Source organism: Pan troglodytes, chromosome 10, assembly GCF_028858775.2.
Source record: "Pan troglodytes isolate AG18354 chromosome 10, NHGRI_mPanTro3-v2.0_pri, whole genome shotgun sequence".
Taxonomy (NCBI): domain Eukaryota; kingdom Metazoa; phylum Chordata; class Mammalia; order Primates; family Hominidae; genus Pan; species Pan troglodytes.
In genome coordinates this window covers 119,053,000-119,070,098 of record NC_072408.2, presented here as the reverse complement: position 1 = coordinate 119,070,098, position 17,099 = coordinate 119,053,000, and the positions used below count along the sequence as shown (strand labels likewise).

The window sequence follows — 17,099 nt, the reverse complement described above, 5'->3', positions numbered from 1 at the left end:
CACACCCTGGGCAACAGAGCGAGACCCTGTTTCAAAAAAAAAAAGTAAACTTGAAGGATAAATTTCCCAATAAGATTCCAGGCCTGTGTGTATAACTTGTTTATTTATCTGTTTATTTGTTCACGATGCATTTTAATGTCTTGAGAGTCTATTATATGCCAGGCAAAAGATAAATAAGGCATTATTCCTCCCTTTAAAAATATGGTCTGTCATAGGCTGGGTGCAGTGGCTCACGCCTGTAATCCCAGCACTTTGGGAGGCTGAGGAGGGCGGATCACCAGAGGTCAGGAGTTCGAGACCAGCCTGACCAACATGGAGAAACCCCATCTCTACTAAAAATACAAGATTAGCCGGGCATGGTGGCACATGCCTGTAATCCCAGCTACTAGGGAGGGTGAGGCAGGAGAATCGCTTGAACCCGGGAGGCGGAGGTTACGGGGAACCAAGATTGTGCCATTGCACTCCAGCCTGGGCAACAAGAGCAAAACTCCATCTCAAAAAAAAAAAAAAGGTCTGACAGGGAAATAGACCAATAAGCAAATACTTATAGTGTAATCAGTGCCACAACCGAGGTAGATAGGATGTGCAGTGGGAGTGTAGAGGTTCCAGAGACCAGCTGTGCTAGGGATCCAGCAAAGCTTCCCAGAGAAGGTGACACGGGAGTTACTCTTGAAGGAAGGAGAAGACTTTCGAGCAGAACAAACAGCGTGTGTAGACTCAGGGATCTAAAAGAGCATGGAAAGTTCAGGAAACAACAAATACTTTTTCATAACTTTTACATGCTTGGGAGGTTCTGGAACTATGGTAAACATGGAAGAATCCAGAAAGGTCTTTTATTGTGTTTGGGAAAGTATGAGTTAAGAAATCAAGATGTTTTCATCACCGGTGAAGTAATGATTCTTCCCTATCAATCAAAGTATGTTCTTTGGTTATGTATGGATTAATCATATTCAATTTTCATTAATAGTAATGTCTACCCCCCACATTGAGTTATTTTTAAAATAACTATTATCCTTTTTATGTATAGATATTATCTAATGAGGAGACACTATTAGATGGTTCATGAAACATTAAGCAAGATAAATGGACAGGGCTCGCCGCCCCCTCAGGCTCACCATGGCACCCTTAGGTTTTCACCAATCTCTTTTTTTCTTTCTTTAACTGTGAAGGTGGCTCCACAGAGGCTGTGCACTCAGGTCTGGCCCGGCAGGTGTCCAGCCTTCTCACTAACCATCTTGCCCGAGCCACAGAGTGCTGTGGCAACCAGGCTGCTGGGAATGACGCGCTCCAGGATGTACTTAGTCTTCTCAATGATCTCTCAAGGTATGCAAGGTCCAGCCTGGAGCTCTGGGAGAAGCTGGCTTTCCTCTTGAACGATTGGGGTTTCTTTTGGTGGTGGTTGTCTTTTTGAAATAGCTAAATTACTAGGCCATTTTGACACACTCTTGCCTCAAAAAAATAATGGAGGATAAAGTCATTGAAACATAGTATTTAGTTCCAAAATATAAGGATTATTTAGGTGAATAGCTAAATCATAAAATAATATATCATCATTTGCTTTAATACCTTACTGACAGCAGCTGCTAACCTTTCCCATAGATGCAGTTGTATTCATTAACCAAAAATCTTACCCTCATTGTAGCAAGATTAAAGAGGAATGAGTCAGGGCCTGTAATTAACTCACTTTCTCATGCTGTGTCTTTAAAAGAAGATATTCTGTGCTGGTTATATACTCCCTGTGTGAGCCACGAGGCCCATAAAATATCCACATATGACTGACTGCATGTTATTTAGCTTTCTTGGAATATAACAGTTTTAGCTGTGGCAGATCCTAGAACATTGAAGCCTATGAAACACTGTATGATAGCTTTGGTCTTGAGGTACTCATTAAGAAAGAATAAATAACGTAAATTCCAAAGAGAACTATTTACAAGTTAATCTCTGTTCCCAGATCCAGTCATTCTCCCTAGCAATCATTTATTATAGAATGCTTCTCCCCTCTCCCTTAACCTGGTTTACCAGGATCCAAGCCCCCATTCTTTCTGTAACCTCAAGATGGTAGATAAGCTTCTGTAACTCATGGGAAATTGAGTCTTCACTCTGAAGGCTCCTGTGTATACATGTTAAATAAATTTGTATGTCTTTTTTCCCGTTGAAAAAATGAAAGAATAAATGACAAACTGAAAAGCTCTTAGTTTGAGTTTCTAAGTCTCAGTGCTCCATGAATCACTCTGAATTTAGGATCTCAAGTAAACATCAGAGATCAGAAAATATTCAAAAATCTTTCCTTTTAAGTATTAGTGTTGTTTGGTTTCATCAAATGTTTCCAAAATTCTTAATTCTTCACAGAAGCATAGTGCCACATTCATGATTCCTCGTGAAATCAGATTTCATTGGTTTGTTTCATTCAGAGAACTCTTGCTTCTGAATGTCTATAGGTCAACATTTCTAGCACTGTGTACCTTTTCTTCCTTTTTTCCCAGGAGCCACATAGGTAAAGCCATCCTGAGCCAGCCAGCTTGTGTGTCCAAACTCCTCTCCCTGCTGCTTGACCAACGCCCGTCTCCAAAGCTAGTCCTTATTATTCTCCAGCTGTGCCGGGCGGCGCTGCCCCTGATGAGCGTAGAAGACTGTGGAAACGTGGAGCTCCCACCCTGGAGCTACTCTGTCCCCTCCTTAAACAGTGAGCAGGAGGATCCCAGCGACCCAGCTTCCAAGATCGCCTCCCTGCTCTTAGCAAAGCTGGCAGATTATGTGGTTCCAGGTGAGAAGCTCCTCAACAGGAGAGTAGCATGGCAGTGCAGCATTCCTGTGCCCAGTCAGGTCCCCCTTGCATCTGTGCTTCCTATGATGAAAGAGTGAGTGACAGAGAAGGGAGCGGGGACAGGAATAGAGAAGGGGGAAGAAAGATTCCAAATCCCAAACCATTATTTTTCATTTTAGCAGAGCCGCCAAAACAACACTGCAGTTTTCCTGAATGAGCTTTGTTTTTTGCTTAAAGGATGTCAGACAGTTCTTTCTCCAACCGCTTCTGAACCTGACACCACATTGACAAAAACCAGTCCCAAGAATTCCTTGAAAGGAGATAAAGATCCTGGAGAAGAGAGTGAGGCTGTGGATGGCAAGCTCTCGATATTTATCCACAAGCGGGAAGACCAGTCATCCCATGAAGTCCTCCAGCCATTGCTAAGGTGACCGTAATGATTGTGATAGCTACACATCCTCAAGCACCACCCATGTCACAGGCACTGTGCTAAATAAGCCCTGTACATGTATCGACTGCCTCGGCCCTCTTTACACCCCTTTCAGGTAGACACTGTCACTGTGATTCCTGTGGTGACACAGAAAGAAACTGAGGCAGAGCTGAAATGCAGATGTAGTCTTCTCTGACCATAGAACCCAAGCTCTGAACCACAACTTGGTACTGTCTCTCTAAGCGCAACTGAGAGCTAAAGCCATGTGGACGATGTATTATTGTCTATGGGAAGCCTCCAGTGTGACTTGGGCTTTGAGAAGGAATAATGCCATTTGATTTTTAGTTGTTGGCATCCTTCAGCTGTTGGTAAATTTAGGTAAACTCCAACTCATTGACTGTGAGTTGGAGAAACAAGAGACACTTTTTTAAACCTTTAATTAGTTGAAGTATGAAATGGTGTGATTACTCAAGAAGAAAGTAAAAATATAGTCACTGCCCAAATATTACAAACCTGCAGGGCTTTGTTAGTGGGATCCAGGGCAACAGGAAGGCTTGCCACATAGCACAAGGGAATTCAGAGCAGGTATTTATGTCTCAGATTGAATAGGCCTCTCTTTACTTAAATGATCTGACGATGTTGTCATCCTCATAATTGAATCCCCTGTCTGCCATTATGGCAACCGAAAACACTAATGGGACCATGGTGTAAACTAAGCGGGATTATGGCAGGTCAGGGCTTATATGAGGAAATCTCCAAGAAACATTCCTGGACATTGCAATGCATCATAGTACAAATTTGATGAAAGATTTTTTTTGGAGAACCAAGTTCAGGAGGCAGGGGAAGAAGAACTATTAGAAAGGAACTCCAATAAATTTTTTCTTAGCTCTTTTAAGAAAGTTTAATAGTTTGAAGTTGAAAATAGTTTAATAGCCTAAAAATAGTTTGAGATAGGTGAGATAGTTGAAAATAGGTGAAAGGTTGCTAAGAAAATAACAGATAATAAGTATTACAAATACCTTATTAAAAATATAAAAATATACCCAGGCTCACAAATAATTAAAGGAAAGGAATAAAAACAATAGTAATATATCATTTTTCATCTGTCAGACAAGTAAAATCAAGAAAGATTAGTAATACCCTTTATTGTCAAGGTGAGGGTAAATTAAGTCTCAAGTGTCCAGGGAGAAACACACAGGGTGTTCTTCACAGTTTTGTTTGAAAAAACAAACAAAATAGGCCAGGCGCTGTGGCTCACGCCTGTAATCTTCCTTTCTAATAGATGTCATTCGCCAAGGGATCACATCTATGGTGTCGTTAAAGTTCCCTCTCGTTGGGGTTTAGATGATGTCCTCAGGCCCTGCTTTTGTTCTGGGTTCATGTCAGTTTTTCATTTTGTGCATTATTTTCATCTGGATTTCTAGATACCCTTACAACTCTAAAAACGCTGTTGTTTTGGGCCCTGAAGTGCTATAATTAAGCAGTAATAAATTATTTCCTTTTTGAAAAATTGAGTCTTAAATTGTGGATTTTAAAAGCTAGTGTTAGAGGTCCAGGCATGGTGGCTCATGCCTGTAATCCCAGTGCTTTAGGAGTCCAAGGCAGGAGGATGGCTTGAGCCCAGGAGTTTGAGACCAGCCTGGGCAACATAGTGAGATCCCATCTCTTCAAAAAATACAAAAATTAGGCAAGCATAGTGGCATGAACCTGTGGTCCCAGCTATTTGGGAGGCTGAGGTGGGAGAATCACCTGAACCTAGGGAGATCGAGGCTGCAGTGAGCTGTGATCACGCCACTGCACTCCAGCCTGGGTGAAAGAGCAACACCCTGTCTCAAAAAAAAAAAAAAAAAAAAAAAGCTAATGTTAGTGTATAATAGGGCCTCACCATGACTGGGTGACCCCATGGCATGCAGCCCACTTTTGGCAGTGCCTGTAAGGTGTGCTGTGTTCTCTGCCTGCCTTTTTTCAGTAGTTCAGAAGGACGGCCCTTCCGACTTGGTACTGGCGCCAACATGGAGAAAGTTGTGAAGATGGATCGAGACATGACCAAGGTAACCTCATGAGGTTAAAACGATGAAACCCGAAATTGTAGAGTATTTGTCATGCTTTAGATTTTCAGAACAAATTAAGAAAACAAAAAATTAGTTCAAGTTCCAACGAAGAGGCAAGGTGAGAAATTGAAGTCAGTGCCTTAACTGAGGCCATTTTAAAGAGAACTAGTTAAAATCAGTTTGTCAAAATCAAAACTTTTAGTTTTGACCTAGAAATTTTTTCTTAGCTCTTTTAAGAAAGTTTAATAGTTTGAAGTTGAAAATAGTTTAATAGCCTAAAAATAGTTTGAGATAGGTGAGATAGTTGAAAATATGTGAAAGGTTGCTAAGAAAATAACAGATAATAAGAATTACAAATACCTTATTAAAAATATAAAAATATACCCAGGCTCACAAATAATTAAAGGAAAGGAATAAAAACAATAGTAATATATCATTTTTCATCTGTCAGACAAGTCAAGAAAGATTAGTAATACCCTTTATTGTCAAGGTGAGGGTAAATAAAGTCTCAAGTGTCCAGGGAGAAACACACAGGGTGTTCTTCACAGTTTTGTTTGAAAAAACAAACAAAATAGGCCAGGCACTGTGGCTCACGCCTGTAATCCCAGCACTTTGAGACACCAAGGCAGGTGGATCACCTGAGGTCAGGAGTTTGAGACTAGCCTGGCCAACATGGCAAAATCCTGTCTACTAAAAAATACAAAAATTAGTCAGGCGTGGTGGCAGGCTCCTGTAATCCCAGCTACTTGGGAGGCTGAGGCAGGAGAATCGCTTGAACCTGGGAGGCGGAGGTTGCAGTGAGCCGAGATCGCACCACTGCACTCTAGTCTGGGCAACAGAGCAAGACTCAATCTCGAACAAAACAAAAACAGAAAATAGGATCCACATACTCATAAAGAGGGGATTGGTTAAAGAAATTATTATAGTCATATAATGAAATGCTGTGCAACTATGAAAAACAATGAGGTAGATCTCTGTGTATTGATGTGGAAGAGTCTCCGCGATACACTGATAACTGATAAAAGCAAAATGAAATGCAGCCTGTGTCGGGGCCCTGTGATATGTATGCCAGAATTTGCACAGAAGTTATCTAGATGACTAACCATTATCTCAGCCTGGATGAGGCCTGGGATGTCTATGGAAATTTTACTCTACATATAATATTTTATGTTTGAATTAAAAAAAATGAGTGTGGATTGCTTTGGTAATTGAGGGGAAATAGACTTGAAAAATATAGTGCTGGGAAGAGTGAAATGAATCTTCTCAGCGTCTTCAACCTCACCCCAGGGTGGCTGTTGCGAAGTGATTACAGAAGAGGCTGCAGCCGCCCTGCGGAAAGCCACCAAGTGGGCACAGTCGGGCCTCATCGTCAGCATTGGGCCACCTGTAGAGTCTATCAACCCAGAGACTGTGAGTGGACTATCCACAGGCGACAAAAAGAAAACCGCCCAAACTTCCATTTGCCGAGAGAGGAACTCGGAGCTTGCAAGGTAAACCTTCCACAGGTAGGAGCTGTCCACACTCATCTCAGGTTTACTTTATAATGGGTTTGTTTTTAGCTTTTTAATTTTCTACCATCCCCTTGACCTCTTGGAAATGAGGCCGCCATCTGCTGTAGTAGTTGCACTCAAGGTACAGCCTGGAGTACGTCGGGGAGTAATGACCATCCAGGTAGATCTGAGGTTGTCATGAAAGAATAGAGGGATGCTCCTGGCTGAGGGGACATTTATAGCCAGAGGATTCTTTTGAGTAGTATTAATAAACTCTGGTCTTGCTACCTTTATTTCTTGCAAATGGTACATCTCCACTGCCCCAACTGAACACAAACTTCTTTCTAGGAGCAGAAGCAGCAGTTAAGTGTTGCCTCTGTGAAGTTGGTTCGAGGTGATTTGTGCTTGAAAGCCAGGAATAGTTGCAATGCAGTGTCTTTCACTGATCCTCATGGCTTATAAATAAAGTTTGAGGTCCACTGTTTGAGGCAGTTCTTCAGATACCACAAAGAATATGACACAGTGATTTCTTCCTAATGATAATGTAGCTTCTTGTTTTCTCGGTCAATGGAATCCACTTTTTCTTGTATAAATAGAAAAGGTTTTCCTCTGATGCTAACCCTGAAAGCCACTTCCCTGCAGTCTTAACCATCACTGGGCACTGACACTTTTTCCTGTTGACACTTGCAGGACTGATCCTGTGCGTCCCTTCATCAGTGGGCACGTGGCAAACAGCATGGCTGCAGAAGTGATCGCCTTGCTACATAGCTTGCTCATGGCACCTGAATCAAATGCTGCTCAAATATGGACCACAACAGCAGAGAAGGTTAGCGCAGTGTTGCTACTCAACTGAGAAAATAAGAAGTAAGCTAATTAGAATTAGAATCATACCCAGCAAGGGGCATTTTAGTAAAGAGAAATTTTCCAAATTCATCAGATACCTGTTAACTGACTTTCCCCTGGAATTTGCTTTGCTGTAGTAGTTTCAACTCTGTTAACCTATATCACCTGTCACTCCCGGTTCTCATTTTGCAGACGATAGGACAGTATTCTCAGGGAAAGAGTGACAGGCCTTGTTTCTCTTCTTCTTGCTTATGTTAGATTGGTACTGACATTAGGAGATCATGCAGTGTTGGTTTATTGGATTTAAGTGTACTCACTAAGTCCAAGGAGGCCTCTGCATGATTTACACTGCCTGAGTGCCCTGTCAGTAAGTGATTCATCATTACAAACAGTAGTCCAGTTGCCTGAAACTACAGATCTGTAAGCAATTCCCCCTTTCCACAGCCACTCTTCAAATGAACCCCTTATGACATGTCCTGAAGGTAACTGAGTGTTGCCAAGTGGACAGTATGCTGGGATAGTTTTCCTTCAGATGAATGATTGTTTCATTTTAGAGGTTTTAGTGACATGATGTTTGATTCTCCCAGTTGTGTATTTCCAATTTTGTCCAGTTACATAGACAAATATGGGCAGATGTCATTGGCCATACCTGATAGTTTTTTGGTCCCTCACATGTCCAGAGTTCCTTCAATACATGGGACCCAGGCACTGTTGTAGACACTTTATCACCCTTGGCATCAAAACAACCAAAGCTTTAACTCCTAGTGCACGGGCTGCTTCTATATTTAGGTTCTGTCTCGAGCACTGATGTACATTCCACAATTGGGGAAATACGCAGAAAGCATTCTGGAAAATGGCAGCAGCAGTGGCAGGAAACTTGCCAAACTTCAGAGAATTGCACGCCAGGCCGTTGCCGCACTGTGTGCACTTGGAGGCTTCAAAGAGACAATCAAGATAGGATCCGAGGTTCAGGTACCAACCACCATGTTCCCCAAATCATTGCTTCCCCCATATATATAAGCATCCATTAATTAATTGATCATCTGTAAGACAAGTATTATCCAACCAGCTGTACAAAAAAACCTGTTTCTTCAAGCTAAATAAGGAATCTGAGAAATTCTTGAATTCAAATCCACACTGTGCCACACATTATTCAGATATTAATGCAATACTGTCTTAGGTTAACTACAATACTTGTGTCCTGTAGTGTGATCAGTATCAGTCTTAGAATTGATGATGGAATTAGAATGGAAGGAAAACAGTGTTTTCCTGCAAATATTTATTTACCATTAAACAGCAGTAACAAGTTTGTTTGTTTGTTTGTTTGTTTTGAGACAGAGTCTTGCTCTGTTCCCCAGGCTGAAGTGCAATGGTGCAATCTCAGCTCACTGCAACCTCTGTCTCCCGGGTTCAAATGATTCTCCTGCCTCAGCCTCCCAAGTAGCTGGGATTACAGGCGCCCACCACCTTGCCTGGCTAGTTTTTGTATTTTTAATAGAGATGGGATTTCATCAGGCTGGCCAGGCTGGTCTCGAACTCCTGACCTCAAGTGATCCACCTGCCTCAACCTCCCAAAATGCTGTGATTACAGGCATGAGCCACCACACCTGGCCTAGCAGTAACGAGTTTCTATTTGAGATGACAGCATGTTGTGATCACCTTGCAGTTAGGTTTTAGGGCCTATTATAAGTCATGTCTAGGGCTTGGTATCTGCTACCCTAGTAGTATAAACTATTACTGTAACGCCAACAATGACAACTATAAATTTACTTTTTCCTCTTGTCTCATAAGACAGCTGCCCACACGTCAGAGCTGGTTGGTAGTGCTAATCTATCTCTGTCTCCAGGTTTTAGGTAGAGGAATTTCAGGAAGCATTGGAGTAGTGGCTTCTATCAATGAACAGGAAGGTATAGCTACAGTCAGATTCCCACCCATAGACTGTAGAAAGACTTCGCAAGCGTCAGACACATTGACTATTCCATTGTCTAGACTTTGTGTTCCAAGATCAGAGGTAAGGTGATTTTTAAATGCTTTGTAAAATGTCTGCCAATGGTAACTGTACTGTAATGAGTCTATGCACATGCTCAGTGCAGAAGCACAAATGCTTGATTATCTTAAATTGTACTTGTGATGTATATTTATGTATTGGTTATAGTTATTTAATAGTAATGCTTATGTGAAAATTTTCATCTAGATGACCAAATTCATTTCTTTGTTGGTTAGGGCTCTTCTACAATGTATTTTTAATTGTTTTGATGTGGTTTGTAGTTTTCTGTATGGTGATTTTATTTTTTTAACGGAAAATTTAAGAATTAACTCCAGATAATAATAACACCCTCATTTCTTATAAACTAACTACTTGAATTTAACTTTTTGCCATGCCCCCCCACCACCATCAGGCATTGCCTCTTCATAAACTGTCCATTACTGAGAAGGTAGTACAGGCAGTCCAGTCCATGTTGCTTCCTCAGGAGGGAAGTCTCTCTATTCACACCTCACTTCCTGCAACAGGAGATGGGTCAGCTCCTGTGATGGCAGTCGTTCGGCTCCTTGCTGAAATAAGGACAAGGTGAGTACCCTCCCCACATTGCCTTATGTGCTGACATGGTGCAAGCTGACAGAAGAAGGGATCCTTGGTGGGCCCCTCCACTCCCAACTTAGTGAGTCCACAGCTTGAAGCTCACACTAAACTGAGCAACAGTAACCATTCTTTTACAGTTTTTACCATAGTTCGTTGCATTCCTTAATTTCTTCAATTTTTGTTGCATTCCCCAATGTCTACACTTCAAAATAAAGTTTAGCATACAAATGAAATGTGATGTATGAAACACATATATAAGGCTCCACTGATTTGCTTTGTTAAAAGAACTCTGTTCCATCACAGGAATAACTCTACTACCTTGAGGCAGGAGAATCGCTTGAACTCGGGAGGCGGAGGTTGCAGTGAGCCGAGATGGTGCCACTACACTCCAGCCTGGGCAACAAGAGCGAAACTCCATCTCAAATAAATAATTAAATAAATAAAATGGTTCAGGCCACATTGATACATATCTGGCCTATCACTTTCCAAACTGATGATGGGAAAACTAGGACATGCACACAGGGGTTGGTGTTGGTCTTTTCCTGCAAATACATTTATTTAGCGTTAAACAGCAGTAACAGGTGTCTCTTTTTGACAATGAAACTTCTTTTTTTTTGGACACAGAGTCTTGCTGTGTCACCCAGGCTGGAGTGCAGTGGCGTGATCTCAGCTCACTGCAACCTCTGCCTCCCTAGTTCAAGCGATTCTCCTGCCTCAGCCTCCTGAGTAGCTGGGATTACAGGCGCATACCACCACTCCTGGCTAATTTTTATATTTTTAGTAGAGACGGGGTCTCGCCATGTTGGCCAGGCTGGTCTGAAACTCCTGACCTCTGGTGATCCATCTGCGTTGGTCTCCCAAATTGCTGGGATTACAGGCGTGAGCCACCATGCCCGGCCAACAATGACACTTCTTAGAAACGTCTAGTGTGTATTTTGAATCAGGTGAGAGTGATCGCCATACAGATTTTCCCACTTTTTGAATCCCTCTTGCTTCCCTAGGGCAAAGTTAGGAAAAGCTTTTAAGAGACAGTGCTGATTTCTCACCCGGCACTTTGTATCTCCATTTAGTGGCGATGGCAACCATTTTTCTCTTTTCCAATTCTTCATGCAGTGTCAGCAGTTACTGTGTGGCAAAAGAGAAGTTATTTATATATTTCCAAGACAGTCCAGCTCAGAAAAAAAAGCAAGATGAGTGGGGTGTTTGAACCTTGTTGTAAACTGGGGGGCAAAATTGATTGAAATGTTTTTCACAGTTGACTTTTTTAGACAATGAACACTGATGACTTTGAAATATTGTAAATCTTTTAACATTAAGAGCATGCCTGGTCATGGCCCAGCTTTTAGAAGACAGCTTATTTTGTGAAGAATTCATACAACAATGTCCAGCAGCTGTTGAAGTTCTTAACCTAGTAGCCCAGGAATGTAGTGCTGGTGAGTACCTGAACTTGCCTTACCACCCTGTTTTATTGAATTTTCTCAGCACATTTGCAATTTGATAATGGTATGTTAAGTGTTTTCATACACACACATCAAAACAGCCGAGCTGTAAGGACAACACCTGTCACAACTCACGTGCATCACAGACCTAGAAATGTAAATAAAAAGCTTTTAATCTACACCAGTTAGGAAATCAGCATTTTTCAATTAACTTTAGGACCATGTCAGAGTGTTTTCTTTTCTTCATTCCTATTGATTTGTTGCCTTTATTTACCTATTAGAACTATAATATTTAGGAGCTGTCCTTAGGGCTGGCATGTACATTTTGACTGTTGTCATTGGCTACATTTGAATTCACAGTCAAGAGTTTGCACTAACATCCATCCTTGCATGTGTGTGTGTGAGTGTGTGTGTGTGTGTGTGTGTGTGTGTGTGTGTGTGTATGGAAAAGTCCAAACAAATACCAAAATTGAGAGACTAGTATAATGAACCTTCAGGGTTCCATTATCCAGTTTCAACAGTTGTCAACTCATAACTGATCCTGTTTTATCTGTGCTGCAACCCCTGGAATTATTTTTAATCCTAGATATTATTTTATTCATAAGTATTTTAGTTTACGTCTCTGAAAAATAAAGAATCTTAAATAACTACAACACCATTATCACCTGTCTAAATTATTAACAGTAATTTTTAAATATTATTAAGTATCTAAGCTGGGCATGGCAGCATGTGCCTGTAATCCCAGCTACTTGGGAAGCTGAGGCAGGAGGATCGCTTGAGCCCAGGCGTTTGAGTGCAGCCTGGGCAACATAGTGAGACCCTGTCTCTAAAAATATGTGTATATACATATCTAGTCAGTGTTTAACTTCCTAATTTTCCCATAAAGATCATCCTTGTTTTTACATTTATTTATTTGAATGAGGATCCAAATAAAGTTTACAAATTGTTACTTTGTTGCTGTGTCTTTTTAATCTATTTTAAAATATAGATTCCTCTTAGTCTTTTTTTTTTTTTTTTTTTTTGCCTTACAATTTGTTTGTGGAAGGTTTCCCAGTCTGGATTTTGATGACTGTATCCCTGTGGTGTCATTTACCATGTTCATTTGCCGTTTTGTTTCCTGTAAATTGGTAGTTGGCCTGGTTAAATGAAAATTTATCTTTTGTCCCCAAGGATATAACTGGACCCTAAGTGAAATTGTTCACAATTCAATTAACATAACTCCAATGCTAACATTTTCACAAACTACATGTTAGAAATGGACAGCTTTAAATCCCTTAGTGCTTGTAGGTTCATCCTCTTTTTTTTTTTTTTTTTTTTTTTTTGGTCTTTTAAAAAATCTGTATTACTTTTTCTCATGCCGTTTATTTTGTCAGTAACTCTCTAATACCTTTTCTGTTTGTAGTTTTTGTTACTCTTTCACATTGTGGTCATTTCTGTTGTTTTCTTTTTATTTTTAAATTTGTCTGTATCCGTTTTACTTCTCACATCTCTTTCTTTTGATAAGGGTAGTGCCTTGGATTCAGCAGAAGCTCCAGCTGGGAGATCCAGGAACCATTAATAAACCTCAGAGAGATCCTAAGAATAGAGAACAAGAACAGAAGCAAGGGGTGTGCTAGGCTTCAAGGGTGAAATTACTTGTGACTTCGTTTTGTACTCTTAGTAGGTCCTTAGTTCACTGCCTCTGACTTTTTTTATATTGTTGGCTTAGATTGCATTCGAAGACATATTTTGACTGATTATAGCAGCATATAACATGCTGAATTAATCACTTGCTTTTCTATGGGACTGTTTCTGGGTATCCTCTTATATATTTTATAGAATAAAGAGGTCTTAATTGTGAAATTTACATTGATACTTAATGCATAAGGTAGGATTTGTAATAATTTAGAGCAGTGGTCTCACATGGTTTTGATCATAGTCCACCTAACCTATTTTTCCTAGTGGAAAACCACTTTGTGGTAACAAAGAGTTGCAAAGAAATGTATGGGAAGTGCTTGTTAATTACTACAAAAGAGAAGACTATGAGCTTATGCGTATTGATTTGTATTCTAAATAGTATCCTATGTAAAGTTTAAGAATCCTTGGGCCGGGCGCGGTGGCTCATGCCTGTAATCCTAGCACTTTGGGAGGCCGAGGCAGGCAGATCATGAGGTCAGGAGATGGAGACCATCCTGGCTAACACGGTGAAACCCCGTCTCCACTAAAAATACAAAAAATTAGCCAGGCGTGGTGGCGGGCGCCTGTAGTCTCAGCTACTCTGGAGGCTGAGGCAGGAGAATGGCGTGAACCCGGGAGGTGGAGCTTGCAGTGAGCCGAGATCATGCCAGTGCACTCCAGCCTGGGCAACAGAGCGAGACTCCATCTCAAAAAAAAAAAAAAAGAATCCTTAATAACTCACTTATTAGGTTACCAGAAATGGTTCTGACATTTGAAGTAAATGGCAAAGTTTACTGACTCCTGTGTCAGTTAGTGATAAAAACCAAAGGGAAAAACCTACATTCCGGGTTACTTTGCAGAACAGTGGTAGATTCTTAGGCCTACAAGGGAGGCATAGACTATACTCAGGAGAAAAGCTGTTTAATAAATAAGATTCAAGGTGAGGAGTAGGTAGAAAAGACAGAGTTATTTGATTTTCATTTTTTAAGGTATTAAAATTTTTTACTTTATATATGAAAATGTCATGAAATTTATAAGCAATAATGTATTGATACTCAAATTTTTAAAAATTTTTAAATTTTAAAATATTTAATCAACTTCTATTATTTTTCCTCTTCTGGGATGAATTAAGTGGCAAACTTGGCCATTCTAATATTTACTCACTGATAGCCAAATTTTATAGCGTCTCTATCTAAAGAAGACAGTACCAGATTCCATTTGATCTAGGGAGATAGCACTACAAAACTTTTTTCCTTGAAAAAATATTCCTGAAGGCCGGACGTGGTGGCTCACGCCTGTAATCCCAGCACTTTGGGAGGCCAAGGTGGGCAGATCACTTGAGGTTAGCAGTTTGAGAACAGCCTGGCCAACATGGTGAAGCCCTGTCTCTACTCAGAATACAAAAATTAGCCAGATATGGTGGGGTGTGCCTGTAATCCCAGCTACTTGGGAGGCTGAGGCATAAGAATCAGTTGAACCCAGGAGGTGGAGGTTGCCATGAGCTGAGATCGTGCCACTGCACTCCAGCCTGGGCGACAGAGCAAGACTCTGTCTAAAAAGAAGAAAGAAAGAAAAAAAGAAATATTCCTGAGACGTTAACTGGATCCCTTGGTTGAAACAGCAGAGGAAGCAGATTTTTGAACCTGAAGAAAAGGCACATAGAAACCAAAAAAGTTCTCAACATTATTTTACCCCCTTGCAGAAGCTAGAATCTCCCAGTTTCAGCTGTTTCCTCTTCTCCCAGCTTCCTAATGTACTTACTCCCTGAGCCAGATATTCTCCAACTTTGGAAGTTCCTCAGAACTCCTGGGAAGCATGATTACAAAGTCAGAATTGTAAGTAGAGGGTGGTCCCAGACAGCAGGCTACCGGAACCATCAGACCTCACTGGAAGAAACAGGGCTCCAAGATTCACCCTGACCCTCCTTACTTTTACCTACCCTTCTCCTGAGCTTTCCTGGCTTCTACACTGAGCAATCCCTCAGCTGAGATCCAGGCTTAGCAGCTACTTCTTTAAAAATATCCCCCTCCCCAGCTTCATGAATGCACCAAATTGATAACCAAAGTCATTCCTTACTCTGGAATCAGCTCTCCTTCCCGAGTTCCCTGTTTTACTTAATATTCAGACTAATTTTGTTTTTGCTTTTGTTTTTGTTTTTTGAGACAGGGTTTCGCTCTGTCACCCAGGCTGGAGTGCAGTGTTGCGATCAAGGCTCACTGCAGCCACAACCTTCTGGGCTCAGGCAATCCTCTTGCTTTAGCCTCCTGAGTAGCTGGGACCACAGGTGCACATCACCATGCCCGGCTAATTTTTTGTTTGTTTTTAAAAGACAGAGTCTCACTCTGTTGCCCAGGCTGGAGTGCGGTGGCACGATCTTAGCTCACTACAATCTCTGCCTCCCAGGTTCAGGTGATTCTCCTGCCTCAGCCTACCGACTAGCTAGGAATACAGGTGCCTGCCACCACACGTGGATAATTTTTGCATTTTTAGTAGAGACAGGGTTTTACCATGTTGGACAGGCTGTTCTCAAACTCCTGACCTCAAGTGATCCGCCCACTTCAACCTCCCAAAGTGCTGGGATTACAGGTATGAGCCACCACACCCAGTGTAATTTTTTTAATTATTAGAAAAATGAGGGCCAGGTGCTGTGGCTCACGCCTGTAATTTCAGCACTTTGAGAGGCTGAGGTGGGTGGATTACCTGAGGTCAGGGGTTCCAGACCAGCCTGTCCAACATGGTGAAACCCCATCTCTACTTAAAATACAAAAATTAGGCCAGGTGCAATGGCTCACGCCTGTAATCTCAGCACTTTGGGAGGCCAAGGCAGGCGGATCATGAGGTCAGGAGTTCAAGACTGCCTGGCCAAGATAGTGAAACCCCGTCTCTACTAAAAATACAAAAATTAGCCGGGTGTGGTGGCACGCACCTGTAGTCCCAGCTACTCAGGTGGCTGAGGCAGAAGAATCACTTGAACCCAGGAGGCAGAGGTTGCAGTGAGCCGAGATCACACCACTGCACTCCAGCCTGGGTGACACAGTGAGACTCCGTCTCAAAAAAAAAAAAAAAAGAAAAATCAGCCGAGCATGGGGGCGAGTGCCTGTAATCCCAGCTACTCAGGAGGCTGAGGCAGGAGAATCGCTTGAACCCAGGAGGCGGAGGTTGTAGTGAGCCGAGATCATGCTGTTGCACTCCAGCCTGGTCGACAGAGCGAGACTCCATCTCAAAAAAAAAAAAAAAAGAAAAGAAAAAGAAAAACAAGAGACAGCGTCTCCCTATGTTGCCTCTGGGCTCAAGTGATCTTCCCTCCTTAGCCTCCCAAAGTGCTAGGATTACAGGCATGAGAAACCGCTCCAGGTTAGTTTTGATGCCCAGATACTGAGTCAAGTATAATGCCTCTTCTTTGTCCCTTCACATCCAATCACTTGCCATATCCAGTTCTTCCTTTAAAATGCTCCTGAGGCTAGGCACAGTGGCTCACATCTGTAATCCCAGCACTTTGAGAGGCCAAGGCAGGCGGAATGCTTGAGCCCAAAAGTTTGAGACCAGCCTGGGAAAAATGGAGGAAACTCCCTATCTACAAAAAAGCCAGGCATGGTGGTAGATACTTGTAGTCCCAGCTACTCGGGAGGCTGAGGTGGGAAGATCACCTGAGTCCAGGAAGTCAGGGCTGCAGTGAGCTGTGATTGCACCACTGCCCTCCAGCCTGAGAGACAGAGTGAGACCCTGTCTCAATAAAATAAAATAAAATGCTCCTGAAATTTATCCCTTTCCTGCCCGTTTTCACTACCAACACTTTAAAACAGGTGCTTTTTTTTAATTGTAATTTTTATATCCTGGGCAACATA

At 41.7% G+C, this 17,099-nt stretch overlaps 1 protein-coding gene across 22 annotated transcripts in view; it reads left to right on the top strand.

Moving 5' to 3' along the window:
• HECTD4 (HECT domain E3 ubiquitin protein ligase 4) overlaps positions 1-17,099 on the top strand; it is a 222,107-nt gene that overhangs the window by 143,831 nt on the left and 61,177 nt on the right. For all 22 annotated transcript variants that reach the window (XR_010147786.1, XR_010147785.1, XR_010147784.1 and 19 more), the window contains 10 exons: positions 1,170-1,323; positions 2,484-2,764; positions 3,002-3,191; positions 5,164-5,245; positions 6,533-6,735; positions 7,426-7,561; positions 8,368-8,550; positions 9,425-9,589; positions 9,978-10,147; positions 11,477-11,592. Coding sequence is in view for 19 of the 22 variants with exons in the window: in XM_016924278.4 (XP_016779767.1) it covers positions 1,170-1,323; positions 2,484-2,764; positions 3,002-3,191; positions 5,164-5,245; positions 6,533-6,735; positions 7,426-7,561; positions 8,368-8,550; positions 9,425-9,589; positions 9,978-10,147; positions 11,477-11,592 (1,680 nt within the window). In the remaining 3 variants the exon portion in view is untranslated. The remainder of the gene's footprint in view (positions 1-1,169; positions 1,324-2,483; positions 2,765-3,001; positions 3,192-5,163; positions 5,246-6,532; positions 6,736-7,425; positions 7,562-8,367; positions 8,551-9,424; positions 9,590-9,977; positions 10,148-11,476; positions 11,593-17,099) is intronic.